General features: G+C 57.0%; 1 protein-coding gene across 1 annotated transcript in view; it reads left to right on the top strand.

Moving 5' to 3' along the window:
* KSR1 (kinase suppressor of ras 1) overlaps positions 1-26,592 on the top strand; it is a 151,649-nt gene that overhangs the window by 100,680 nt on the left and 24,377 nt on the right. Inside the window, exons 3-10 of the mRNA XM_058283821.2 lie at positions 7,349-7,496; positions 11,905-12,358; positions 14,716-14,720; positions 17,208-17,268; positions 20,188-20,271; positions 21,793-21,854; positions 21,954-22,060; positions 25,722-25,890. Coding sequence (XP_058139804.1) covers positions 7,349-7,496; positions 11,905-12,358; positions 14,716-14,720; positions 17,208-17,268; positions 20,188-20,271; positions 21,793-21,854; positions 21,954-22,060; positions 25,722-25,890 — 1,090 coding nt within the window. The remainder of the gene's footprint in view (positions 1-7,348; positions 7,497-11,904; positions 12,359-14,715; positions 14,721-17,207; positions 17,269-20,187; positions 20,272-21,792; positions 21,855-21,953; positions 22,061-25,721; positions 25,891-26,592) is intronic.

Below are 26,592 nucleotides of genomic sequence, written 5' to 3'. Positions count from 1 at the left end.
TTAGAACATGGAGTTGAGGATTTCTGCCCACCTCCCATCTTCCGAGCCTCCAAGGCTTTGGGGAGACCTGCCAGGTTCTGGGGGAGGCAGGATCCCAGACCCCGTTTCTGGGTCATGTGGGGCGCTCGGCCCACAAGCACGTGCCTCGGTATCCCTTAGGCCAGCCGCCATGGGAGGTCATTCTCAGGGCAGACCTCGTTAGAAATTTTCCTCTTGGCTCATCTCTTGGACAAGCTCGGAAAACCTGGAAGGAATGAAACCTTTACCCCTGGGTAAGGAGTGTCCACCTTGGAAAATGGGGATCACTGGGGTACCTGGGCAGGTCCCCTTTTAAGGTCTTGGCTCCCTCTGTGAAATGAGCATGTTGCACTCAATTGCTTCTGAGGTCCCTTCGAACTCCGACTTTAACCTTGGCAGAGAAAGGGGTTCTTCTCTCTTGTCTTCCCAACCTCATGAATATTCATTCGCCCCCTTTCCCGCCCTCAGAACCTGGTAGCTATGGCAATGCCCTCCTTGGCCACCCGCTCAGGGGCACCCTTGGGCTCCCATAGCTTTGAAGCTTGTTGCTGTGGGGCAGGAGTTGTTTTCAGGTTTTTGGAAAATTACAGAGAGGGACTGCCCACCTCCAGATCCTCCTGAGAGGTTTCGGTCTCCTGGTTAGACCCCGTGGGTAGCTCTGAAACAACGCCGCTCTTGTCCTCAGATGGCAGAGCCTGGTTCTCACATCTCCAGCTCAGGGCTCACTTCCTGTGCCCCAGCCCGTCCCCCACCCAGACAGACAGACAAGCCTCATGTGTCCAACCCTGGGATGCATGCCCCAATGGAACTGTGATTTGGCCCCAGCCCCGCAGGAGCTGGGGCCAGTCATGTGCCAGGACCAAGAGCCCAGACTTGTCACTGTGCCCTGTGGCCCATCTGCCAGCCTGGACGCTGCGGGGCCACCAGGCTGCACTGGCTGAGTCCCAGGCTTTCATCGTGAAGATTTGGAGGTGCAGGTTAAGAGTAGAGTTGTCTGAGAAGTCTCTTTTTAATTCTGTGTTTGACGGGGGAGAATTGGAAAGGGAGAAGTTGGGAGACCCGCTAAAAACGGTTGCAAACATGACCAGGCAGCCTCTGCTGACTTTGGAGGAGAGCTGCGATTTCCCATTTCAAATCAGACCTTGCTCCCTGCACCCTCTGCGTAAGATTACCAGGCATCCCACTTGGCCAGGGACAGTCCCAGTTCAGGCCTGTTGTCCTGGTGCAGCTACTCACAGCAACACCATCCCCCACGCTCAAAGGTGTCCTTGTGGGGATGGCGATGTGATCAGATGGTGGCCCTCTGTCTGCAGCCACCCTCCTTCTTCCCACCGCCCACCCGGCTTCTCTTCCCCCGCCACCTCTGCTCGCTCCTCTTTACACCTGCTGTTTCAACAAGGGTGTTAGGCAGCACACGAGCCAGGGAGGGTACAGATCTGGGGAAGCTGCTGAAGGGGTGGCACAGGGTGGCAGGGGGGAGCTTTGTTCTCCCTGCTTCCCAGGGGTGAGATGGTTAAGGAGCAGTCCCCACGCCGAGCCAGTGTCCCCAAGCTTTCTGCTGATCCCCAAGGATCCCCCCAGGGGCTGACTGACCCAGGCCCCTCCATTGCCTCCTGGAGTACCTGGCTGCTGTCATCCTAGTCTTGCTTCTTCCTCTTCCTTAGCAGTGGGAGAAGCAGGAAGGAACATCCGTCAGGTGCTTCCTTGCAGCTTGAGGTGTGCGGGCTGCCACCTGGGCTGCCACAGAAACCCCTTTGCCCTTCACGGCCTCCCTCTCCTGCCCTGCATGCCGGGCCCTGGCCTCAGAGGGGTGTACGGGGTCTGTGTGCACCGGCCACCTCTGGCCCTCTGGCATGGCCTGTGCCAGGGGAAGCATCTGTGGTTAAGGATCCTGGTACTAATTAGTACCCACAGCCAGGCAAGCTGGGGATGCAGTGCTCACGTGGCCCAGGAATCCAGGCTCTGCGAATGGCCTCGGCGAGCCTGCAGACCTGAGCCAGGCAGCAGCCCTTCCTCGCTAGCTTGCCATTGGCTCTGGGAACAGTACGCCGCTCAGACGCACAAGGTACGAGTTTGCTTTTGGTCTTCCCTCCACCTGGGCCTTTGCCTGAGTTCTGGCTTGAGCTGCGACATGTTCTTTATGTGCCCGCCCCCCCCCCCCCCCCAGGCAGTGAAGCCCCCCGATGACCCTTGCTGACAGCCGGTACTGGTTTCTAAGTATAGAGTCAGGCAGCCCCGTGGCTGCTGGTAAGGCTCAGTGTACCATTTGATACCCCGCTGGCTGGAGCTGCCCGCTTACCCAGCCTGCCTGTGACACCAGCCCCTGCCAGCTGCTGAGGGAGGGGCAGCCTTGCTGGGCCAAACCCCTCCTCACCTTCTGCTCTAGAGAGCAGAGACCAGCCACCTCCTCTACCACAGCTGGGGTGCGACCTCCGCGCTCTCTAATTATTACCAGAAAGAGTAACTTAACATCCGCTGGAAAACAATTTATGGCTCAAGGGAACAGGACAGAGGTGGGGGCAAAGAGCCAGGGGTTTGTTGGGGCTCCTGCCGGGTCCCACGTCCTCACTGTCCGTCTCAGTGCCCCCGTGCTAACTCTGAGTCCCATTTGAGCAGGGCTCAGCATCTCCAGCTATGGGCTGGGCATCCATTTCCTCCCTTCTTGGTTCCTAGTTGCAAGTTTTCTTCTTTAGACAGAGCTGGGATGGAAGAAGCACTATTGACTCCCAGCCTTCATCCCTGCTCCAGAGCTCCAGGGTTTGGGCTCAGCAGGGGGCCCCTTTGCCCCTGACTTGAGACAGCTTGGCACCTTTTCGTCTGTGTGCTCCCAGGTGGCGGGATGCCCTCCTGGGGTCTCGGGGCTTCTCAGAGCTGGTTCACGGCCCAGGTTTTGGGCAGGCCTGAGAGTTCAGCAGGTGGTGGAACTGCTGCCCCAATTGGCTTACAGGTAGAGGATAGCGGTAAGTGTAAGTGAATTACTCTGGTTTGAAATAACTTCCTAACTCGGGCTTGGCTGTGCAGGTCACTGTGGACAGGTGGTCCCGTCGGTGTGTGAGGTTTGGGGACTGAGTAGCTCAGACTGTGACTTGAATCACGCTACTCAGAGGTATTGGGGCCACCTCCAGAGACCATGCAAGCACTGAGCGCCCCCATCCTGCCACTGTCTAGCCTGGGAGTCAGGCGAGAATTGGGAGGCATGTTTTCTTTGTATACTGGTTCTCCTAGTTCAAGCCTGCCTACTCTGTGGCTTTTGCCTCTTGACTCAATTAACCGCGGACCCCAAAGTTGGTGCTCTCCCACCCACTATACTTGCTGCTGGGCCATCCACTCTCTCCACTGGCTTTAGAATTTGCTGAGTGGGCAGCCCCTCTGATGGCATCACCTTTTTCATATACCGCTCCTCTACTGGGGTCTCCGTGTGACCCATGGACAGGACTGGGTTGGCCTGCACAGATCTGAATTCATTGTCACCATGGAAAATTCGGTGGTTTTAAAATAAAAATTCTGATTTCTTGAAAAAGCAAAAGGTCTGGCCCCCTCTCCTGTTGCCTCCCCTCATGCCACCCCCTCCCCAACATTGGGTGACAGCAGAGGCTGGATTTCTGATTAGCGTCACCATTGCTGCCGTCCAGGTTCTCGACAAGAGAGGGGTTTCTAGAGCCCAAATCTCCATCCACAGATTGATCGAGGGGGCCATGCACCCCAGGCTCATTTCTTCCCAAAGCCTAGGTGTTTGGTGTTTGGGACCCCCGCTCTACCGGGGAGCCTGCTGACTGCTGGATGTTTTCATTGCCTGCTGCTGGGAAATAGGTCAGAGTGGTTGCCCACCCTCAATTCAGTAATCCAGCCCCGCAGGGAGGAGGGATTAGAGAATGGAAGGAACAGCGCCCCGGAAATACTAATGGTAATCTTCAGTGCGGGGTGGTTTCTTAAGTACTTTGTGTCGGTACTGCCTTTGTTTTTTTTTGTTTTTTTTAATTTATTTCTCCCCCCTCCCTCCATTGTCTGCTCTGAGTCCATTCACTGTGTGTTCTTCAGTGTCTGCTTGTATTCTCATTAGGCAGCTCCAGGAACCGATCCTGGGACCTTCTGGTGTGGGAGAGAGGTGATCATTCTCTTGTGCCACCTCAGCTCCCTGATCTGCTGCATCTCTTATTATCTCTCCTCTGTGTCTCTTTTTGTTGCATCATCTTGCTGTGCCAACTCTCCCTGTGGGCCAGCACTCCCCACAGGCCAGCACTCTGCGTGGGCTGGCTCGCCACATGGGCCAGCTTGCCTTCACCAGGAGGCCCTGGGCATGGAACCCTGGACCTCCTATATGGCAGACGGGAGCCCAACTGCTTGAGCCACATCTGCTTCCCACCTTTGTATCTGCACAAAACTCCTGTGAAAATGCACTTTACCCCCGAGGAAGCGATGCCCCGAGGGGGCCAGCTCCGAATTGGGGCTGTGAAGTTAGATGATGGGATCCTGGATTGGTCCCCGCACCCCCTGGTTTGACCTTGTTGACCCCTTAGTGCCAGTTTGGAATGGAACATCAAGAGGCGGCGAGGAGGGAGCACACAGCAGCCGCGGTGCCTTCCTCAGGTGGACTGACTGATGACGAAGTGCTAGGGGAGCAGGAGAAACTTCCCAGCTAGTTTGCTTGTTTAAGGCTATAGAATACTTCTTCTAAGGAATGGATTTGAATATATTCCATCTTTCTCTTTTTTTTAGGGAGTTACTGCACTTGCTTGAGGATAAACAATATTCCATTTTACAGTGTAGTTTTCTCAGAAAGTCAGTAGAAATGGACTTTTTGGGGGGAAAAACATAGCCAAGGCTTTGCCAGGTTATGAGTGGCAGGTGGAATCACCACTGAAAGAGCTCTGGCATCCGGCACACTTGGGCTTAAACTCTGGCCCTGCCATTTATTGAGCCGTGTGAGGTGAGGGCTCTGAATCTGAGTAAAACGAGCTTCGTATCGCTGAATTTGTTTGAGTGGCATGATGTATACAAAATGCTGGTCATGTTGTACCTAACACATAGTTTGTAATAATAAATGCGGCTGCTCTTTTGAGAAATTGAAACTTGGTGAGGTGTGGGGTGGGGAGGGATGACAAGAAAAAGGCCCTGTTTGCATTGTGGTTCGATTGGTGCCTGGGTTTCCACGACTCGTGCCCCCCCCTCCGGCCTCCCCAGTGGTGTGAGGCGGGGGGTGGCATCTTCGGGAGCACTGTGCGGTCATCGCAGCTCCAGACCACAAGGCTGCCGGGTGCAGCTGCGTGAGGAGGTCATGTAGCCTTTATTCCGGCCCTGAGGATATTACCAAGTGGCTTTTCATAGTAAAACAGGGAGAAAGGTGTCAGAACCACATTTCAATGAAGAAGAGCTGGGAGTGGATGTGGCTCAAGCAGTTGAGCGCTGCCTCCCACATGGGATGTCCCGAGTGCCTCCTAAAGAAAAAAAAATCAGACAATGAGCAGGCAAGGAGCAAACAAACCAGGGCGCCATCTCAGGGCCGGGAGAAGACTACTGGAGGACGTGGGGCAGGCATTCTTGAAGTTTTTTAAAAAGGCTTCTGCCTTTGCGGCCATTATCTAATCAACCTCCCTTCTCTGTGCTGTTCTTATCTACGTTTTCCTGTGCCACTTTAGTTTTATCTGGAAGGATTTCTGACAGCCAAGGATTTGTCCAACCACTGAACTTCTTGGTGCTTTTATGGGCCTATTTATTTCTTAGTGTGGTGTGATTCCTGTGACCCTTCCCATAACCCTGGAGCCTGGAGAATATTCCAGCAAGACCTGAGGGCGTCCCCCTGTCCTGTGGTGCGGGAGGGAAGGGCTACGCCAGGTCCCCTCACCACTGCCCGAAGGACTCACAGCCACCGTCTTCATCAGGCCAGTTTTGCCATTTGAGTCTAAGACGTACAGCAGCACAAATGGATGACAAAATTATTCCTTAAGAGTAGAATTAGATACAACATTCTGAAGTTACTGAAAATCAAATTACATTCTCAAGAACTATAAGTGTTATATGAAGCATTTGCTGTGGCATGTCTGGCCTTATCTATTACAGAAAATCTGGAAAATATAGAAAGGGGTAAAGCAGAAAAAGAAATCTCCAAACTTACCACTGGTCCCATAGTCCTTTGAGCTCCCTCTCTTCTGGCCCTTATTTCATTCCAGCATAGTAACTTGTTTTCATGGCCATCACCCCCACTGGACTGGCAGCCTCTTGAAGTCAAGTACATGTCCCATTGTTTCTGGTCTCTGCCACAGGCTTGATATCATGCGTGGCTCAATGTAGACATGGTCACAGCAGAGGGATCTCCTCCCTCCTTGATGAGAGGAGCCAGTCAGGCCTTGATTTGAACACTTATCCTGGTTATTAGTTTTCTGTCTCTACATAGCAAATTCCACAAACTTGGTGGGCTTATCACCGCTGGTTCTGTTGGTCAGCAGTCTGGGAGGGGAAGACCGGCCCCCAGAAGCGCGTGTGCTGGGGTGGGCTGCTCCCACTCCTTGCTGAGGATCTCACAGGGCTGAAGCCCAGGGGTCCTTAGGCCCGGCCTCTCGACTGGAGGCTCTGGGGAAGAATCCGCTTCCAGGTTCTTTCAGGTTGTGGCTCTAGGTCTGAGGTCGTTTCCGCGGGCCAGGCTTTCTCCTTCAGGCTGCCCCGCCCTGCCTTGCACGGCCCGCTCCATCTTCAAAGCCAGCAGCACTGCACCGAGTCCTTCCCACACTTCAGACCTCTGGCTTTCTCTCCCCTACTAGCCAGAGAGAAGTTTGCTTTTAAAGGACTCATAATCACAGTAACACCAGGGGGCGAACATCCTGGGGCCATCTTACAATCCTGCCTCCCACAGGCCTCCTCTTACTAGAGCTGAGTGACCTGGTGCAGATAACCTAACCTCTCTGAACCTCTTTTCCTCAGCTGCAGAATACAAGTGGGCAGAATACAAGGTTTTTGACCAAGAATTAAAGCGAGGGAGTAACTGCCTACACAGGGCTTGGGGAAGGTTAATTTTTTTATCCTTCTCTTGTTAAGCCAATTTTACTTGAAATCCGTATTTGGTCCGATGTAGCAAAACCTTAAAAACTTTGAAGTACTTCTAAAATGTTACAATTCATAATTTTCTTCTGTAGAAGAACAAAATGAAACAAGAGGGGTAAGGTGGCCTTAGCAAAACTTTTCTGGGTTTTCCCTCCCCTCCCCCGCCCCGGCGCTGGCGTCTCCGCCTCAGCTGCTGCTGGCAGTGCTGAGGGGGGGGCGAGTGGCGCCCCGGCCCCGCAGCTGCCCGCTGCCACTCAGCCGCCGACTCCCTGCCTCTCCCCTCTGTGCCCCTCAGGAGATCCCCAGCGAGCTCACTCTGGATGCCCTGCTGGAGATGGACGAGGCCAAGGTGAAGGAGACGCTGCGGCGCTGCGGGGCCAGCGCGGAGGAGTGCGGCCGGCTGCAGTCCGCCCTCACCTGCCTGCGGAAGGTGACCGGCCTGGGTAGGTGGGGCCTAGGTGGGGCCGCGCACCTGGGTAGGTGGGGCGCGCGCACCTGGGTAGGTGGGGCGCGCACGGGGCGCTGCAGGCGGGCGTCGACTCCCTCCCTGCCTCCGCTGCCTCTCCTGTTCCCCTGGGTGGGGACAATGGGGAGGGGCGAGCGTGGCGCGGGCTTCGGCTACATTCTGAAGAGGCCGGGTGGATATTCAGAAAGTGCTTGATGGGGCTGACGGAGAGGGAGGCTTTCCCAGGGACCTCGTGTCAGCCCCCGGTGGTCTGGGCGGCGGGATCCGCGGGGCGGGGGCGTTGCTAGAGCCTTGCAGGGCCCCTCGGGGAGCACAGCCGTGGGGCTCTGGGAAGCCTCCACCAGCCTCCTGCATTCCAGCCTGGGAGCCGGCCTCTCCTCGCTCTCCACCCTGTCTCCCCCGCCTCCGTTCTCTGCCCACCCCCCTTCCTGTCGTCTGAGGCGCCAGGCTGTGTGTTCAGAAGGCACATGCTGATTTGGGCTTAGCCAGAGTCAAGCACAATTAGGGAAATGAGCACATTAGGGAAATGTACGGCTTTTCAGCTGGGGACACACATGGTTGTCCCTGGAAAAGTTTGTCATCCTAGCATTGGGAAGAGCTCTGTGGAAGTTATTCTCAGGCTCTCTAAAACTTGTCTTGGAAACCGTTTCAATGCCTGCCTTCATACTCTACCATGCAGATAAAGCATTACAATGAGCCTAATGAATGGAATTAGCTCTAATTTTAATGATCTGAGCCACCTGTCTCATCTCAGGCTGCCTGAGGCTTAAGGAAGGCACAGAGTTATATTCTGTGTTTCTTTTCTTCAGAGAGGATTGGGCTCAATTTCCTTCCTCCCTGTCCCCATTGTACCAAATCCTCCTCTGGACGTGGAGTGCAGTGTAGAGAGCATCATTCAACCAGAAAACCTTGCCAGGCCAGGCAGCAGGCCAGGTGCTGGAGGGGGGGGAGGGCGGGCTCAGTATGACGGAGACGTGGTCAGAACCCTTGTCCCCAAATTTTACAGAGGTGGAGACTGAGCCCAGAGAGGAGGGCTGGCCCACAGATGGTTGGCAGCAGACCTGCGGGCCACGCCTCTGTCCTTGATGGCAGCAGGGTTGTTTCTGCCTGTAGAAGAGTAGAAGGGCTTGCCACCCAAGCCACCCGAGCTGCTCGTTAGTTCCCCCCTCCCCATGCCTGATATTTATTTATTTTTATTTATTTTTTAAAAGATTTATTTTTTATTTCTCTCCCCTTCCCTGCCCTTCCCGCCCCCCCCCCCCCCAGTTGTCTGCTCCCTGTGTCCATTCACTGTGTTTTCTGTGTCCGCTTGTATTCTTGTCAACATCCCCAGGAATCTGTGTTTCCTTTTGTTGCGTCATCTTGCTGCATCAGCTCTTTGTGTGTGCAGCGCCATTCCTGGGCAGGCTGCACTTTTTTCGCGCTGGGCTGCTCTCCTTATGGGGCGCACATGGGGCTCCCCTATGTGGGGGACACCCCTCCATGCCTGATTTTTAAAGAATTTGGAGGGCTCAGCTATGGTGGTGACCATTGTGTAACAAAGGCTGCTGCTCTGCCTATCCAGAGCCAGGGTACAGAGGTCGCTGATTTATTAAGCACCTACTGTGTGTGCCAGGCACTTGACACCTGCAGTTACAACTACCTCTTAAGAGCTGTTATGAAGCTCATTTTGCAGCCACAGCATCTAGCATCAGTGGCGTTGGGTGAGTTGTCTCTTGACCCAAGGGACAGAGCTGGGCTTTGAATGCGGGTCTTTCTTCCTCGGAGGGTGCGTTTTCCACTCTGCCCAGCAGGAGGCCCTGGAAAGAGGACTGTTCCAGGTTCCATCTCCCACCGGATCTCAGCCTGTAGTGCCCCTGCTGCCCCAAGAGGGCCCTAGCCCTACCCCAGTCCAGGGCGCAGGCTTCGCGTCTGCCTGGCAGTGGCTGCACCTCAAGGGCACCTGTGAGACTGGGTAGCACACATGGTGGCCCCCGCTCTTGGGTCCTGCACCCAGTGAGTCTTCACCGCGGTCCACCAGGCCTGCGGAGAGTCAGCTAGTGTACGTGCAGCAAAGACTGGAACCAGACAGCGGGAGCTCAGGCCTCAGTGTCTGTGCTGGAAAGACTGGAACCACCTAGTGTCTGAGCAGTAAACACTGGAACCAGACTGCCGGGGCTCAGTCTCAGCTCAGCCACTTCGGAGCCCGGGAACACCGCCTGTGTCTTAGCCTCGCTGTGCCTCCCCTTCGCCATCTATAAAACAGAGATGATCAAACACCCCTTTGACAGTGTTGGCATGAGGATTAAATGAGTTAAGGCAAAGTGCTTAAATAGAGCCTGGCACATAATTAGGTCTTAGGAGCTCTTTTTAGTATTAGGCCTGGGGGGTGATAGAAAAGGTTGACAGCGTCTTCCTCGTGGTCTCTGGTCTTAAGAAAGGCAAGGTCTTAAGTGAGGAGGGTTCTCGGTGCTGGTGGCTGGTGAAGGGGGCGCTGGTGCCCGCTGGTGCCCGCTACTACTCCCCTTCCTTCCTTCCCTGCCCAGCGGCCCAGCGTCACGCTGCCGGTTGGCTGGGGTTGGCCCGCAAGCCAGGACCCACTTGCCACCTCTGAGCTCACCCACAGCAGTGATGATTAATAGGCAGTTAGAAGAACGGAGGCCTTCTTTTGGTGACAGATTTACCCTTAGCAATGACAGCGGGCTCCAATGAATATATAGTTATAGATTCCTGGAAATCGTTCTTGTATTCATTCAACAAGAAGCATGTATTCCTTGCCTCCTATAGGCCAGTAAATGAATAAAAGTATACGTCGTGGCTGCAGCTCTAAAAGAGCAACCCTCTGGGGGCCCAGAGAGTGAGTCATTCATTCTGCCAAGTTGATTCCTGAATAGATGGTCCCCATGCAGCGAAGTAGGAGGAAGGGTGTTGGAAAAGGGAGTAGAATGTATAAAAAATCCTCCTGCGTAATGAAGGCTGATCGTTCTCCTCCACCCCTGATGAATGGCTCTGTGGGCTAGCCTTGTACACGTGGTGACGGGGAGCCCCAGGCCCCCCAAAACCGTTCCACTGCAGGTTATTCAAAACTGATGGTGCCGTGGGAGGAGGCACAGCGCGGCGCTGGGCAGGGCCGCCACTCCACTCTCGCTGTCTGCCCTCGGGCCGTGTTCGTGGCCTCTCTGATCTCAGTGCCTCACCTGTAACTGGGGAGAAGAGCACGGATTGGTGGGCGAATGAATGAGAAAAGGTTTATAAGGCATTGTAGAAAGAATGCAGCATGGAACCTGGTTTTTCTTGCATCCGAGTTTCCCTTCCTGTACTTCCTACTCACTGATAAACTGTAGAGGAGGGAGGTAGCTTCTCATTCTCAAGGCAGCCCCATCTGTAATGGGGTCCTTTCTCCTGACCCCACCCCTTAGGTGGCTCCCCATCTCCTGGAGGGTCAACCCCGTTATCTTAGCAAGGCACGCAAAGCCTTTCCTGATCTGGACCCCGCTGGGCTCAACCCCTCCAACTTCATCTCTTGCCTCACTCTGGCTTGTCCTGACTTCTCATAGCCCGAAGGACTCGTGTTACTGGAATATGCTGCACACTCTCTTATCCTTGCCTGTGCTGTTCCCTCTGCCTCACACTCCTTCTCCACCTTCTTCCTTAGCTGACTCCTGTGTATCTTACAAGACTCAGCCCAGGTACCACCTCCTCTGAGAAGCCTTCCCTGATCACAAGTGCTAATTTGGAGTCCCCCTCTGATCTCCCTCAGCCCTAAGTATCTCTCTATTCTAGCTCACAGCACACTGTGTTGTGTGGTTTGTCACCCCCATTAGACTCCTCACACCCAAAGGATGTGCCCTTCTTATGCCATTACACCCAGCATACATGTGGGTGAATTGACAGAATAGGAGGTTTGAGCCCCACAGAGCATGAAGGTCTAGGAGCCTCAGGCAGGGGTCATGGGGGGGTAAGCCCTCAAAGGCGGGCAATTGGAAGCCACTCCCAGACCTCCTCTCGGAAGGAGGTGCCTGTTGGTCCCTCTATAGCAATTGGGAGGGTGGAGCAGCCCCCTTTCCCCACATTTGAATTTTCTTAGTAGCGTTCCACCTTCCTTCACCACTTCGCTTCCTGAAGTCACCCACTTGTGAGGTGGGTTTCCCTGCTCGTTCCCCTGGACCTGCTCGCTGGAGCACCCCGGCCCTCATTGTCCCTGTCTGTAAAGTGGAGGTAGGAATATCTGCTGACCTCACGGCCACCAGTGACATGTAAGACAGCGTGTGAGGCCTCTGTAAGGCGGGCAGGGCAGCGGGGCGGGTGCTGGAGCCTCGGACCAGGCGTCGCCTCTCTGGACCCTGCGGCCACGCCCGCGTTCCCTTCTGGCACCACCCATCCTGACTTGGCTTCTTGGCCCGCAGGAGGGGAGCACAGGGAGGACTGGAGCTCACCGGACTCGCGGCGGGAAAGTGGCTCGGGGCCATCCACAGACGCCCTTCCACCAGCCAGCCTGCCCTGGGTGCTGGGGGGCGCCCCGCTGGGCAGGCTGGGCTGCGGCGCCCAGGGCCCACGCTCCATCTCCGTGTCGGCCCTGCCCGCATCAGACTGCCCGACCCCCGGCCCCAGCGAGGGCCTCGTGGACACCTGCGTCCCCCTGCATGCTAGCGGCCGGCTGACCCCCCGCGCCCTGCACAGCTTCATCACGCCCCCGACCACACCCCAGCTGCGCCGGCACGCCAAGCTGAAGCCGCCGCGGACGCCGCCGCCCCCCAGCCGCAAGGTCTTCCAGCTGCTGCCCAGCTTCCCCACGCTCACCCGGAGCAAGTCCCACGAGTCGCAGCTGGGGAACCGCATCGACGAGGTCTCCCCGGGGCGGTGAGTGTCCCCGCCGGGCCGTGCTGCCGTGGCTGTCTACTGAAACTTCAGGGCGGTTTTCTCATTATAAAAGGCTTGGTGTTCAGTAGACTAATCAACCAGTGCAGAAGTGTGCAAAGTAAAGAGTGACAGATGCCCCCTTCTCCCAGGCTCCTCCCCACACTGCTGTAGCAGTTTGGGCTGAATCTTACTAGATTTCTTTCTACACACACACACACACACACACACGCTCAAAGGAGGCTTTTGATTTATCGTCAAAAGAACTGAAATGATATACCTTGTAACAGTCAGGATAGGATGGATTGCGCTGCAGTAACAAATAGCTCTCAGATTTCTAGGTCTTGAAACAATAATGATGTCTTTCAGTGTGGGTAATTGTTATTTCAGGTCCTAGGCTGACAGAAAAGCCACTATCTGGAACAGTGTTGGCCTTTGTGGCAGAGGGAAAAGGGAATTCTAGAAGTCTTACACTGTCGTTTAAATGCCTTTTCCTGGAAGTTTCACTCACTATTCATGGCTCTACCCAAACATGGGAGCCAAGAAATGCATTTCACCCAGAGGGAGAACTGGACTATTTGGCTAAAATCACTATCAAATGCCATGTACTCTGTCCTGTAACTTGCTTTTTCAACTTACCTAGATATCTCTGAGAACTTCAAGTCAGTACCTCTTGTAATACCTTACTTTTTTGTTTTGTTCTTTAAAATTTTTCATCTATGTATTTTGAATAAGAGTCACATTTTACAAAATGCAAACGCTTCCTAGCGCGTGTCTGTTAGACTTCCTGGGGTTATGCAGTGCAGTGTTTACCCCACCATTTTCCTCTAGTCCCTGGTTCCCCTCTCAGGCATCCAGGTTAGCAGGTTTACGTGTATCTATGAGGATTCAAACTGCCTCATACTTTTAAATTTTTGCGTACCATTCCATCATCTATCTAGACGCACATTGATGAACACAGTTTAGATTAGGGGTTCTTAACCCTTTTTGTTCCAAGGACCCCTCTGCCAGTCAGGGGGAAACCGTGGACCCTTACTAAGTCCACACTACACTGTGTATTCTTTAATACACATATCACACCTGCACCAACATGTCCCCACAGAATTTTTTTTTTTTAATTTTCAATTCAAGCTCACAGACCCCCTGAAGTCTTTGTGGACCCCTGGATTAGATCATTTCCTTTTTCCCTTTTACAAAGATCACTGCACTTGTGGGCAGCGCAGACGGGAAGGAGGGGGTTTCTTTGGGCGTCTCCACCCTTCTTGTACCCCTGAGGGTTCAGGCTCCTGATTCTCTCCTTGCCATGGGTGCCTCTCTTCTTCAGTACCCAAAAATGTCATGTTGTAAAAGGACAATACCCACTGGGTGAAAATGGGGAAAAATATGGAAAAAAAAAAAAAAACACTTTAAAGCATCTCTTTCCCCTTATTTAAAAGGTACATGATCATAATGGCATGAGCCAAAAGAAAAGTTCAAGGATTTTGTCCCTTTCCCATCCCCCATAACACCTCCTAAAGTTTTACTGAAAAGAAGGAAAGTCTGGAAGTGAGAGCAATTCCTCGCACTCATTTTGGAAAGGCCCTGATGTCAAATGGAGAACAGTGACTCGCCAGGCGCGCAGCAGCGGCCCCTTCCTGATGCACTAGTGCTCCTTTTAGAATGTAGTGCTTGTCCTGGCCAGTGAGCTCCACCCTGGTGAGGGGGCTTGCGCCTGCCCTCGTGGGGGCTGTTGGGGCTCCTTATGGGGGGTCCCTGGACAGCCCTGGTGGTTTTGAGTAGCTGGACCCCCAGGAGAAAGCCGTGCAGTTACCTAAGGGCAGGTGGGATGGGGGTGGGAGTGGCAGAGGCTCAGGCAGACCCCAAGACTTGCCCCACATCCCATGGGACCACCAGAACTGGCCCGAGGCAGACCTTCAGGCCCCCTCACTGTCCTCAGTGAGTCCTGGGAGCAGACTGAGAGTCCTGTCCCCCCAGCACCCGTTCACTGGCTGTGTGGCCTTGGGAGATGGCTGGACCTCTGTGAGCCTCCTTCTCCTTAGCTGTGAAATGGGGAGAACCCAAATGACCGTGCCGGTTGCTGGCGAGGCTTGGATGAGCTCACGTGTTCAAGTGCAGGGCGCAGGGGTAGCACTGAGGCCCCCCGGGAGCGGGACGGCACGCCTAGCTCTTCCCATGGAAGGGACTGGTCCCCACAGAGATGGCAGGGGGTTCTCGCAGCTGCTCAGCAAGCCCAGGCCCAAGCCAGCCTCCCACCCCCCACCCCAGCACCTTGCCTGCTGCCTTCCGGGGTAACGCTCTGGGCACACACTGAGCCAGCGTGGTGACCTAACCCCTCTTTCTCTCCCTTTTGTCTTTTCCAGGTTTGGTAAGAGTGATTCCTGTCCATCTCCCCTGCCACCCACGAGTCGTGTTTGTGTTGCTGTCCCCATCGGGCGGAGATTTCTTTGGCGCTCTTAGTCCACTCGGCCTTTTGATAGCCCAGAAGCTGAGCTGCTGGCAAATACCTCAAGAATTAGCTTTAAGGCAGATGGCCTCAGGATGAGGCTGCTGTTTGTGAAGCAGGGGCCTTGAGAGTGTCACATCTATGGCCAGCCCCACAGGCAAGCCCTGCCTTGACCCTCCATCCTCAGTGATGTCTGCGGCAGGAGCATTTGCCTGCCTGGCTGCCGTGGTGAAGCAGTGCTCCTGGGTCTAGTGGACTCTAGCCATCCTCCACACCCCAGCTGACAGCCCAGGAACCCCTCCAGGAGAGGGGCATTGGCTCAGCTCCAAATGAGGCCCTGAGGAATTGCAGGATGCAGATGGCTCCTTGGAAGGTGGGGCGGGGGGCGGGGCAAGCAACTCTTGACCTCCTTTCTACTCCAATCCTCCACCCCCAGCAGATTCTTGCACGAGGCCGTGCTGGGGCACTTCTCTTCCATCAGTCAGGGCAGGGGCGGAAGAGCCATGCCTCTTGATTCTGCTCTTCCTTGTCTGAGCAGAGATGCAGAGATGTCTGGGTTTTGCCTGAGCAGAGTAGTTTATCTTAGTACTGTCCAAAGCCGGCTGAGGGGAATGATGTAGCTGTTAGCAGGGTCTTGGGGATTAGGCAGGGGTGTAAGGCAGCAACTGTGCCGAGGCCGAGCTGGCTGCAGGAAAGCCCAGGGAGGCATGGGGAAGGGGAAGGAGAGAAGCTGTGCTTTCCTCTCCCCAGGACACAGTTGGAAACTGCCAGGGCCCTTCAGAGAGCCTTGGAAGAGAATTCAGCATCTCCCTCCCCAGGGCAGCCCTGGCCCTGTCATCCTCCCACTTGCCACAGTAAAGCAGAGACCATAGCAGCGAGGCTGCTTCCCAGTCTTGCTGGGGAGGCAGGATGAGGTCTTCAAGGCCATTATTTCCATCTAGATCAGGGACAGTCTGATCTCACCTCCCTCACACTCATAGCCTGTGCCTGGGGCAGACATTACTAATCAATCATAGCATGCTTCCAAAGATTGATAGCCATTTTCCTTAGACTGGCAGCCTAACTACTTTTTGACCTGCAGGTGTGAGGTCCGACCTCCAGGTCTGAGAGTCCATGTGTTTTGATTGCCTCGGCTGCTGATTGGGATGGGGTGGGCCCCAGGAGGCAATGGGGATGAATCAGCCCCGTGACGTGCCAGAGCTGCAGGTGATAGACTGTGGGTTCCTGGTCATTGGGAGGTGGCTATTTCTGTCTGGATAGGAACTCCCCTTGGTATGGGAGGGGTCAGTTCCTCCCGCATCCCCTCCTCCTCGTGGTGGGGTGTGTGGCGCTCGCCAGGCCAGCACTCAGACCAGGGGCACAGTGGCTGCCCTTTGGGGCCTGCTGACTCAGAGGTCGTGAGGCGGCCACTGATCACTCCCGCACTGGGTTCCCAACCTTTCTGGGTTACAGGTCCCTGTAATGATTGGGTGAAAGTCCAAATGCTCTTTCTAGGGGAAAGCCTCGCCATTCTGCCTACGAGTCCAGAGGGTTCACAACCCGCCCTGCAGCCAGCGCGTGGACCCAGTTGAGAATCCCGGCTCTGGGCAGAGATACGCAGTGTAGAGGGTGGTGGGCTGGGGGAGGTGGCGAGCATCTGGGCTGCCAGGGTCCGCTCCTCTGTGGTACCCCTGAGCCCGTGGTGCCCTAAACCCGGGGGTGCCTAGAATGGGAAGGCCAGGACTCAGAAGGGAGAGCGCTCCTCCTCAGGCCCCTTCCTCACTCCGCTGGGGAAGACGCTCTCCTCCCTTCCTAGGACACGGCCCCACGGGCAGCAGGGTCACCCATCCTGGGCACGAGGAACGGGGAGCATCCTCCAAATCCAGTGTGATCTCAGGGCTCGGGGCCCCCGTGGGAGAGGGTCTTTGCCCTCTCTGCCGAGGCCTGGCAGCGGTGGTGCTCAGAATGCCTGGGAAGGTGCTGGAGGAGCTCGTGGCTAACCAGCCTTGCACCCTGCACGGAAGGTCAAACAGCTTCTATCCACTTGCAAGTGGCTGGAACAAAACCTTGTGAACTGGTGGCCTGCGGGTGTATCCACAGGCAAGCGAGAGGGTGGCGTGCGTGTGACTTCCACCCCAAGCTGCTGGCTCTCAAGCCTGCCTCCCACCTGACCTAGAGACACATGGGGATGGCAGCCTGGGCTGTGGGGAGGCCAGGCAGCGACAGGCTGGGGAAGCAGGCCCAGCGCGAGAGCCACCATGCCGCGCCTTGGTCTCGCTGGCCTTCCCTGTCCTGCTAGACGTGGGTTCAGGGAAGCGTTCCTTGCCGTGCGATAAGTAAGTGCACCCCCTCGGAGCCTGCGATGCTGCAAGAGGAGGGCACAGGCACAGGCCACCCCAGCCAGGCCTCACCCTGCCTCTCTCCCTGCAGATCTCCCGCACGGATCCCCACAGATGGTACGAAGGGACATCGGGCTCTCCGTGACGCACAGGTAGGTCCAGCTGAGGCCGGGGAGGGTGGGCCAGGACCCCCGTGCTCCAGGGCCCCCTGCAGCGGGCTTGCCGCTCATCCCGGTGGAGAAGCCGTCCTGGCCTCTGGTCTCTGCCTGCCACAGCCTGCACCCGCCTCGAGCCCCTGCCTTGTCACCAGTGGCCCCACGGACAGACGCCCTGGGGCCCCTCAGGGCCTGCGGCTCCTCCTCAGGTCCCTTCCTCACTCCGCTGAGGGAAGACGCTCTCCTCCCTTCCTAGGACACGGTCCCGCGGGCAGCAGGGTCACCCATCCTGGGCGGAGGAGCGGGGCGCGTCCTCCGAATCCAGCGTGTTGTCGTGCGGGGCCTAAAACTGGCCACACACCGGGGTCTGCTGTGGAGCGTGTTGAAAACCCAGATTCCCTGCAGGTTCTTACTCCGCGGTTCTTGGCCCGGCAGTCAGGGTTTTCACAGCTTCAGTGATTCTGACGATGGCCCTCGGTGTGTCCGGAGGTCTGGGCCTCAGCACTCCCCAGGAACAGCGGGTGTGGGTGCCGCCCTGTTGAAGGTGTGAGCACACTAAGGAGCACTGGGCAGGGGCTCTGCAGCCCACGGGGCTGGCACGTCCCCTGGGAGCAGGAGCTGCTCGCCAGCCTCGGGCGGGAGGCTGGTCTGGCATTTTCACCCCAGAGGAGGACCCTGGCTGGAGAGGCTAACTTGCCTAAGGGCAGGGAGGCAGGGCAGCGCCCAGCCCAGGGCCCCCGTCCTGTTTGGAGTCTTGTCTGTGCTGGGGCCTGTACGCAGAGCCTCGGGGAGGCGGTGGTCTGGGCGCCAGTAGACACCTAGACCAGAGCTTCGCAGCGGAGGGCCGAGTGGCTCCCCGTCCCTCCCCGGAGCCGGCTGTGGTCTTCCGGGGGCTCTGCGAGCTGCTGAGAACAGCTCTCTGCAGGCAGAAACCCGCTCATCCCCCCTCAGCCGCAGGCAGTCCTGTAGCCTCTCTCCAAGCCTCAGTTTCCCCCCTGCATGTGAGGAGACTCCCGCCTGGGGCAGCCAGGGCAGCCGTGAGGCGAGGCGGGGTCCTGTGCAGGAGTCCTGCTCCCTTTCCTCTTTGTCTCTGTGCACACCTGGGACTGGGCCAGTTGGCGCCCAAGGGCTTCCTGCACTGTCTTTCCACAGAGGATCCACAGCAGCTTGCCCCAAGGCTGGGACACGCCCCTCCTCTGACACTGCGGGGTGGCCCTGCCCCACGCCTGGCAGATGAGGCCATGGCCATTTCCTCTTGGTTTTTAAAGCCATGGTCCTGGCCCCTCTCAGCTCAAAGTCTAATCGTAAGAGAAGAAGGAGAAAATAACCATCTCGTGACCCCAGTATAGAAGGTTCTGGTGGAGCAGGGTTTTATTATCCCAACCCCAAGCTCCTAGCACCTGCCTTTTCTCAGGCCCAGACCTGAGAAGAATTTTGACCTGTTTTCCACATTTCCTAGTAGAGGTTTTGACACCTTTCAGGCAGTGCCCTCACCCCCAGTGTCACGTGAGAGGCTGTGCGGGAGAGAGAGCGCGTCAAGCTTGTGGGTGTCTGGGTCCCAGGTGGGCTGTCCATGGGGGCAGGCCCTGGGCTCCTTTTCGTTCCAGCTCGCTCACTGCACTCCGTGGAGGCAGGCTCGGGGGTCTTTTGTCCTAGCCACCAGGAGCTCCCATCTCTGTTCCATGGCACTACACACGTAACAGCAAATACTTGACCCTCACAAAATCGCTGTGAGGTTGAGAGGGTTGGCCCCATTTGCAGAGCTCCGAGGTGGGGTCTGAGGCCAGCTCAAGCTGCCTCCAGCTCTTGCCTTGGCACTCAAGGCCTGCGGTGCCCGTGACTGCCCCAGTGGTCCCTGCTGGAGAAGCTGTGCTGTGCAACGTGCTTCCAGCCCCCGCTGCATAGCACCTCAGTTGTGACCTTGGGAAAGTCACCTGACCTCTCCAAGCCCGTTTCCTCAGCTATGGACTAAGAATCCCAGACCTGCCTGACACCTGGATTAATTGAAGCAATAGGGCGAGCTAGTGTTTGTGGACACATTGCAATCTGCTCCCCGAATACTATAGACATTCGGTCTAGTGTTGCCATGGTGCACTGTGCCTTTAAAAGTTTATTCTTCCCAAAAAAGTGAGTTTTTCCTGCCCTTACATTTGTCCCCCTATAGAATGACCTTGGATTTTTTTTTATTGGAGAACACCACCCGTTCAACCACCATCCTGCTTTCCAAACCTGTATTTGGCATAACTTACGTAAATAGCACAAATGGGGAATTTTTACATGAGCATTCCACCCAGATAAAGATATAGACCATTTTGCCATCCCAAAAAGTTATCTTTGACCCTTCCCAGTTGGTAGGCCACTGCACAGAGGTCACTACTTGACTTTTGTGACCGTAGATTAGTTTTCCTGTACTTCAACTTCATATAAATGGAATCATACAGAATTGTACCTTGCTTTTTCACTTGACCATGTAGTTTGGAGATCATTGCATATTTTCACAAACAGAGCATTTCCCCCCCTGGCAGCATAGAGCTCCACTGTATGGATGGACCAGACTTTATTTAGCCAGTTGCCTGTTGATGGACACTTAGGTGGTTTCTAGTCTTTTACAAACATGTCACAGTCAGTAACCTTGTGCCTAGGCCATTGACACATGTGAGAGTGTCTGTGGGAGAAATTCCCAGGGCTGGAATTGCCAGGTCAGAGAATACACACACTTGGCATTTTGGTTGCCAAATTGCCTGCCCTAGAGCTTGTACCCACTTTGGGGTTTTGGCAATGATCACTTTCCAGAGGGGAAATCGAAATGCTTGAGAGCAGGGGAAGCACTGGCTTCCCAATGCCACGGGGGTCTCTCCTGCAGCCCCCCTCTGGTCTCCAGCCAATGTGAGTGGGCGCATGTGTTCCCCCCTGCAGGTTTTCCACCAAGTCCTGGCTGTCCCAGGTCTGCCATGTGTGCCAGAAGAGCATGATGTTTGGAGTGAAGTGCAAGCACTGCAGGTGATGGGCAGAGGGCAGAGGTGGGGTTACCCACAGCCATTTTGGATGGGTCCTACTACTTTATTCTTGGCCTTAAACCAAGGATTCAAAAGAATTCTCCCACGCCCACTCTGCACAGTCCCATCCCTCCTACCAGGGAGTTATCATTCTTCTCTGGGAAATGAAGGAAGCATCAAGTGAGTCCCTCCTGGAAGGAAGGAACATTGGAGATGAGCTTTGAAGGATGAGTAGAAGTTTACTAGGGGGCCAAGGGTAGAACAAAGTTCTAGGCCAAGGGAACATCCTGTGCAAAAGCAGGGAGGAGTGTGAGGCCTGATGTGGGAACTCTAAGGACTTGAAGCCTTGCATTTTAACATACAAGGGGCCAAAAGTGGGGCCAGGCAACGGGGAGCGCAGAGAGCTGGCTCATGGTATTTACGGAAGGTGAGAGTGCGAGGAGAGAATGTAGACGCTACACAAACCCAACTTTTCTTTTCTTATACCATTGTGGTTCCCGGGAGGAAAGAAGGGCAAGAAGAGGGAAAAGTGTGGGGTGAGCAGAGGTTGAAAAAATCATTCAGCTGCCCCCACCTTATCCAGGGCAGACCTGGAGTCCTGGCTACAGCCTGCATTGCTGCTGTATGGCTGTGTGACCCAGGACAAGGCACGTGCCCTTTCAGGGCCTCGTTTTTGCCTCTTGAAGGTCTGGGAAGATGCCAGGCCTCTTGGCCCATTAGGATTGCTCTGAGAATCTGAGCTAGTGTGTGAAAGCATCTGGGCTCCCATCAGAAGTTAGGGGTGGGGCTTGTGTTTCCAAAAATGTGCTTGTGGGACAGATTATGCTTTCCTGATGACTCTCCTGACCACCAGGGAGATGCTGGAGCTTTCTCTCTGGCCTCAGCCTCCTGGTCCTTTGGCTCTTTATTAGGGCTCCCAGCTGCCTTCTACTGGAGAGCACCTGATGACCGGTTAGCCTCATCTGAGGCACTTGCAGTGTGAGGTTGGCCAGGCACCCCATTAGCCTATTTTACGGATGAGAACACTGAGGTGCAGGCAGGACCGAAGCAAGAACCCAGACCTTTCTCTCCTGGCCCAGTGTTGGCCCTCAGTGCACTGGCCCCCATGTTGGGAGGTAGGGGCAGGGGCTGCCTCTCAAGGACCCCCTCTAATCCTTCAGGTCCTGCCAACAGTCGCCTTCTCATTCATCCTTTTTGTAGGTTCAGATTTCTCTCGAGCTTTCTGAATGTGGGGGAGGGTCTCCTTCTCAGAAAAGAGAAGCAGATGCCTGAGGCCAGTTAAAATGGGGACCCTCCTGCCTCCCGCACCGTGAGGATGGGCGAGAGTGGGCAGGCGCGCGGGCGCCCGCGGGGGCCGGTCTTCTGCCGGCACCGGGGCGTTGGTTCCACACGCCTGGGCTGACACTGGTGGAGAAGCCGAGGCCGGCGCGGGCGAATCCTCGGCTGCCGGGCAGTGGCCCTGATGCCCCGTGCATGCCGGGAGCCCCCGCGTGGCCGTGGGCGCTGACTTTGCCTCCTCCATCAGGTTGAAGTGCCACAACAAGTGTACGAAAGAAGCGCCCGCCTGTAGAATATCCTTCCTACCTCGTGAGTCTGTGGCTCTTTCCCGCCTCTGCCTTCTGAATTGGGGGTGGCTCTGTCCCCGCTCTGGTCTCTCCCCTGCTGACTTTCCACCTTTTTAAGCAGTATCCAGGCTTCGGAGGACCGAGTCTGTCCCTTCGGACATCAACAACCCGGTGGATAGAGCAGCCGAGCCCCATTTTGGAACCCTCCCAAAAGCACTGACAAAGAAGGTAAGCTTGGCGACGGGGCAGCGTCTGCCGCTTCTGCAGCGGAGAAACCCACCCCAAATCCCTCCTGCAAAGCACCCCGAAGTAGAGGCTCCACAGCAGGGAAGTGGGACCCTGCAGCCCAGACGGTGGCCTCTGATGACCACATCTACAGCCTCTTCCAGGCCTCATGTTTACATCAAAACTGCAGTTACGTGGCCGCGGTGTCCCCACCGCCCCCTGCCCGCCCCCTCCGCTGAGCTCACAGTTCCTGAGGCTTGCTAGGTGCCGAGAACTTTCTCCATGTGGAACTTTATTTGATTCTCACAAGGGTTCTGAAAGTCCCGACCTGATAACTGCCTCCATTTTACAGAGGGGGAAACTGAGCCCAGGGCCCCCGGTCGCAGCGTGTTTGCCGTCAGCGGTTCAGCAGCGCTGTCCTCGTGCCCGTTCCAGGGGCGCCCTGGAGAAGCACATTAAGTGCACCTCTCTGCTTGGCTAGTGCAGACAGGCCCCTGCCGAGCCGGCCGAGTCTCAGAGGGGCTGCAGGCCGACGGGGCCCCGTGCGCTGCGGCGCTGCCCCCATGCTGAGTGCTCTCCTCCGGCCACGGTGCTTTTACGTGTGCTGGGTCCCCGCCTCACACTGGGATTTGGCCCAGCAGGCACTGCCCTCCCGCTGAGGAAGCAGGCGGGTGGCTGCCCGTAGGCGGCCAGGGTGGGGGTGGGGGTGGGACCTGACCGTCCCGAGGGTGCAGCTTCGGGGCCATCTTACCCTCGGAAGAGAGAGGCCCGCCCCCGCAGACCCGGCTGTCCCTCAGGGACCCCTCTCGTGCCTTTGCGCCTCCTCGCCTTCCCCTCTGCTGGTTGTCACATCCTCCCTCTGACAGTGGCCTCCCGCCATGAAAGTGAGCCCTGGGTTCGAGTCCTGCTACCGCCCTTTCTTATTTCTATGGCCTCGAGTGAGTTGCTTCACTTCTCCAAGCCAGTTTCCTATTCTACAGAGTGGGGGTACTGGTGCTTCCTTCTCGGGTGTTGTGGGGGTGGCAGGAGGTTTGCGAAAGTGCTCTCAGGAGCAGTGCCCTCAGGCCAAGTAGTATTTGTTCTCCAACAAACAGGCCCAGTTCCTCAGCGGGGGTCCCGGGCCCTCCCTGGTGTGCCGCTCGCCCCTTTCCAGCATGCCGAGCCCTCCCGCCTCCCTCCGCGGCCACACCTGAAAGCCGCACCTGGGCACACCTGGACGTGCCCCAAACACGCCCTCGCCTTCCCACCTCCTTCGTGACTGGCACGTCTGCTCCTGCCCCGACACCTGCCCCAACACCCCCCGGCCCTCCGAGCACCACCCCCCACCCCGCCCCGAGCCCTCCTGCACGCCCCTGCTCCACCCTGTAGCTGGCGCGGTTCTGGGGGCGCGCCGTGCCTTCCCTGGGAGTCTCCCTGGGAATCCCGCGTGGCTCTGAGGGTGGCGGCTGGGTAGGTTGTTCCAGTCTCCCTGTCGATGTCATTCTAACAGAGCTGGTGCTTACCGGGTCCTCACCGGGCGCCGCGGTTGTGTCGAGGGCTATGTGTTTATCCCGTTTCCCTCACAGGGGCCTGCCTGTCTCTCTGGCCTCTTCAGCTGCTTGTCCTGCTCCAGCCACCTCGTCCCCTTGCCTGAGCCACCCCTTCCCAGGCACCTTTCAGAACTTACCTCCTCGGGGCAGTCAGGCCTCTGCTCTGTGTCCCCACTTCAAGGCGGCCTTGCCTGGACAGGGTCTAGGAAAGTGGATCCACACCGGGGCCAGCTCATCCCTGGACAGGGAGGCCCGTGCCAGCTTTGGTGGGTTCGGAGCCCTCTGTGCGCACCTGGGCTTTTAGGGCCAGGGTTTAACCCAGCTCGCCCAAATGCTTTAGACCAAGGAATTCCTCCCAGCCCCTGAGGAGTCGGCGCCTGGGCCTGGGTCCCGCTGTACGGAGATCCCCCACGACCCTCACTCTGTGTCCTTTGGCCTTCCAAGGGCCCAAAGCAGTGTCTGCAGAAGAGTGGAGCAGGCATGTATTGGGCACCGGTTGTGTGCCACACCCCGTCACCGCTGTCACCCTGCTCATCACGCTTGTCCCTCGCGTGTGTTTTCACGTGGTGGTGCAGGACATGGAAGCTCAGAGAAGGGAAGGAGCTTGCCCAAAGCCATCCAGCTCGGGCACGATAGAAGCTGCGTGAGAATTCCAGCCCACGCGCCTCCAAACCCAGTGCCGTTTCTGCTGGCCTGTCCCCTCCTGTTTGTCCGTTTCTAGTACAGCAAGCCCCCTCATGACCCAGTGGCCGCCTGGTATCTTCTCGCCCAGGCACTTGCGTGTGTCAGAGCCATTCCAGGGGACCTCATCTGTGCTGGGTCCCGACCAGGCCTCCCACCACCACCCATGAGCAAGCCCCTGCCCCGGGGGCGCCACTTCCCTGAGCTCCGAAGTGGGGCCTTGGTGTCAGTGGGTGGTAGGTGGTACGGGTAGGGTATATCCTGCCACCAGCGCTGCCCCAGCTTCATGTCTTCACTGGGCACCACCATCGGAGCTCATATTTACTTTCAGGAATTCATTTTTATTTAATCAATTTATGTCACTCATAAAGGAAAACCAGTGTCACGCACCATAAATAGAAGGTAACTGTTAGGTTAAACTTAAAGCCGTCTGGGTTCCACGTGGGCCTCGTGCTCCCGAAGGCTGCGCCCTCCCGCTGGCCCTCTGTTAAGAAGGAGGGTGGCTGGCCTGGGAGCCCCGATGGGCACCCACGGGGCTTTCTCCTTGGCCAGTTGCGGTGGGTAGAGGGGCTCTTGTCCTGCGGCTCGGTGCCCTTCCACGTCCTGTCAGAGGCCCCCACCGTCATCTCACGGTCCCCAGCGAGACCTCCATCCCTTGGCCGGCTGTGGCCCTCACCATCTGTCATTGGGGGCGTGTCATTTGTTCAATGATGCTTCTGGGTGTGAAGGGGATCCTGTGTCCATGTAGGTCAGGACAACAGGCATGAGCCAGGTCTGTCCAGATAAACCAGGGCCTGTGGTCATCTTCTAGAAGGTTCATCCCAGCTCTGGAATTCTAAGACGTCAGCTGGCACCAACCTAAGCTGTCCCCTCTTCCAGGGTTTTAGCGCTGAGTGTGGGCTCTTGAAGTTCCACCATCTTCAGGACAGCCGCATTCTGCAAAGACAGGGACCGTCTTCCCACGTCTCGCAGGGCGCCTGGCACGTGGGAGAACCTAAATAGACATTTCCCTGGGCTGGGTTTAATTCAGTGAAAAACCCTACTGTGTGCTGGGCTTGGTGCCTCCCAGAGTACACAGTGTCGTGTGAGCGCCTGGGGACGCCTGCGGGTGACAGTAAGACAAGGGCCCCAACATAGGTGCTGGGAGCTAGGGGAGGCCGAGGTGAGGCGTGGGCCCGGCAGGGGTCGGGGAAGGTTTCAGGGAAGAAGGGCCATTTGAGCTGAGATGGAGAAATGTGGGCATCCTTCGGGGCGGGGTTGAGGTGGGGTCTCTGTGCCCTCCCCCCCCCAAATATTAGACTCGTAAAATGTCAACAGGAGAAGGTGGGACCCTAAAGATCCCCTGGCCTGATGCCACCACTTCAGAGGGAGTCTGTGGCCCAGGGAGGGCCTGGTGCGGTGGGGGGCGGGCTGCGCTGCCAGCGCCCTGGCCCACCGCCGTCTCCGGGCTGCAGGAGCACCCTCCGGCCATGAACCACCTGGACTCCAGCAGCAACCCGTCGTCCACCACGTCCTCCACGCCGTCCTCGCCAGCACCCTTCCCGACGTCCTCCAACCCATCCAGTGCCACCACGCCGCCGAACCCCTCGCCTGGACAGCGGGACAGCAGATTCAACTTCCCAGGTACTAGGCCTCGGGGCTCCCCCGGCCCTTCCCAGCAGGCTCCAGGCCACACACTACCGCCGCTAAGAACGGGGTTCACGGGGCACTTGCTGGGAACCAGCGCCATGTTTAAACTGGATGCGGCTCCAGGGTCGTGCTGCCGTCACGCCCATTTTACAGATGGGGACGCAGGTTCCTAGAGAGGAAGCGGTTTGGCCAGTCATAGAGCCAGCGGGCTGACGTGACGCCGGGTGGCTGCGCGGCTGGGGCGGCATCTCCTGGGGTCCACCCACGCGGGGCTGGCCGCCTGCAGAGCAGGGCAGGCGAGGAGAGGGAAGCCAGGCCCTGCCACCTCCCCGCTCTGTGGTTTGGGCAAGCTGTGGAAAGGGACCGTCCGTGCCTTTTCCAAAAAACGGGGACAGCGCGTGAGTTCGGGATGACGATAGCCTCGTCGTGTGGACCAGGCCCAGAGGGGGGCCTGGGGGACAGGAGCGGAGCCAGAGCTGCCTCGGCCTCCTGCACCTACGGCCCTGGGCCACGGGGAAGGGCGGGACGTCCAGCAGAGCAAAGCCGCTCGCAGGCTTCAGGACCGAGCGGCGGCCTGGCTGGCAGCGCCTCGCAGAGCCTGCCTCGGCCCTCGCTTCATCTGCCTGCGTGTGCAGCTCTGGAGGAAGGAGGGTGGCCGGAAGCCCTGGGCGCAGCCCCAGGCCCGCTGCCTCTCCA

Source organism: Dasypus novemcinctus, chromosome 21 (genome assembly GCF_030445035.2).
Source record: "Dasypus novemcinctus isolate mDasNov1 chromosome 21, mDasNov1.1.hap2, whole genome shotgun sequence".
Lineage (NCBI taxonomy): Eukaryota > Metazoa > Chordata > Mammalia > Cingulata > Dasypodidae > Dasypus > Dasypus novemcinctus.
This window is presented reverse-complemented; position numbering and strand designations above follow the sequence as displayed.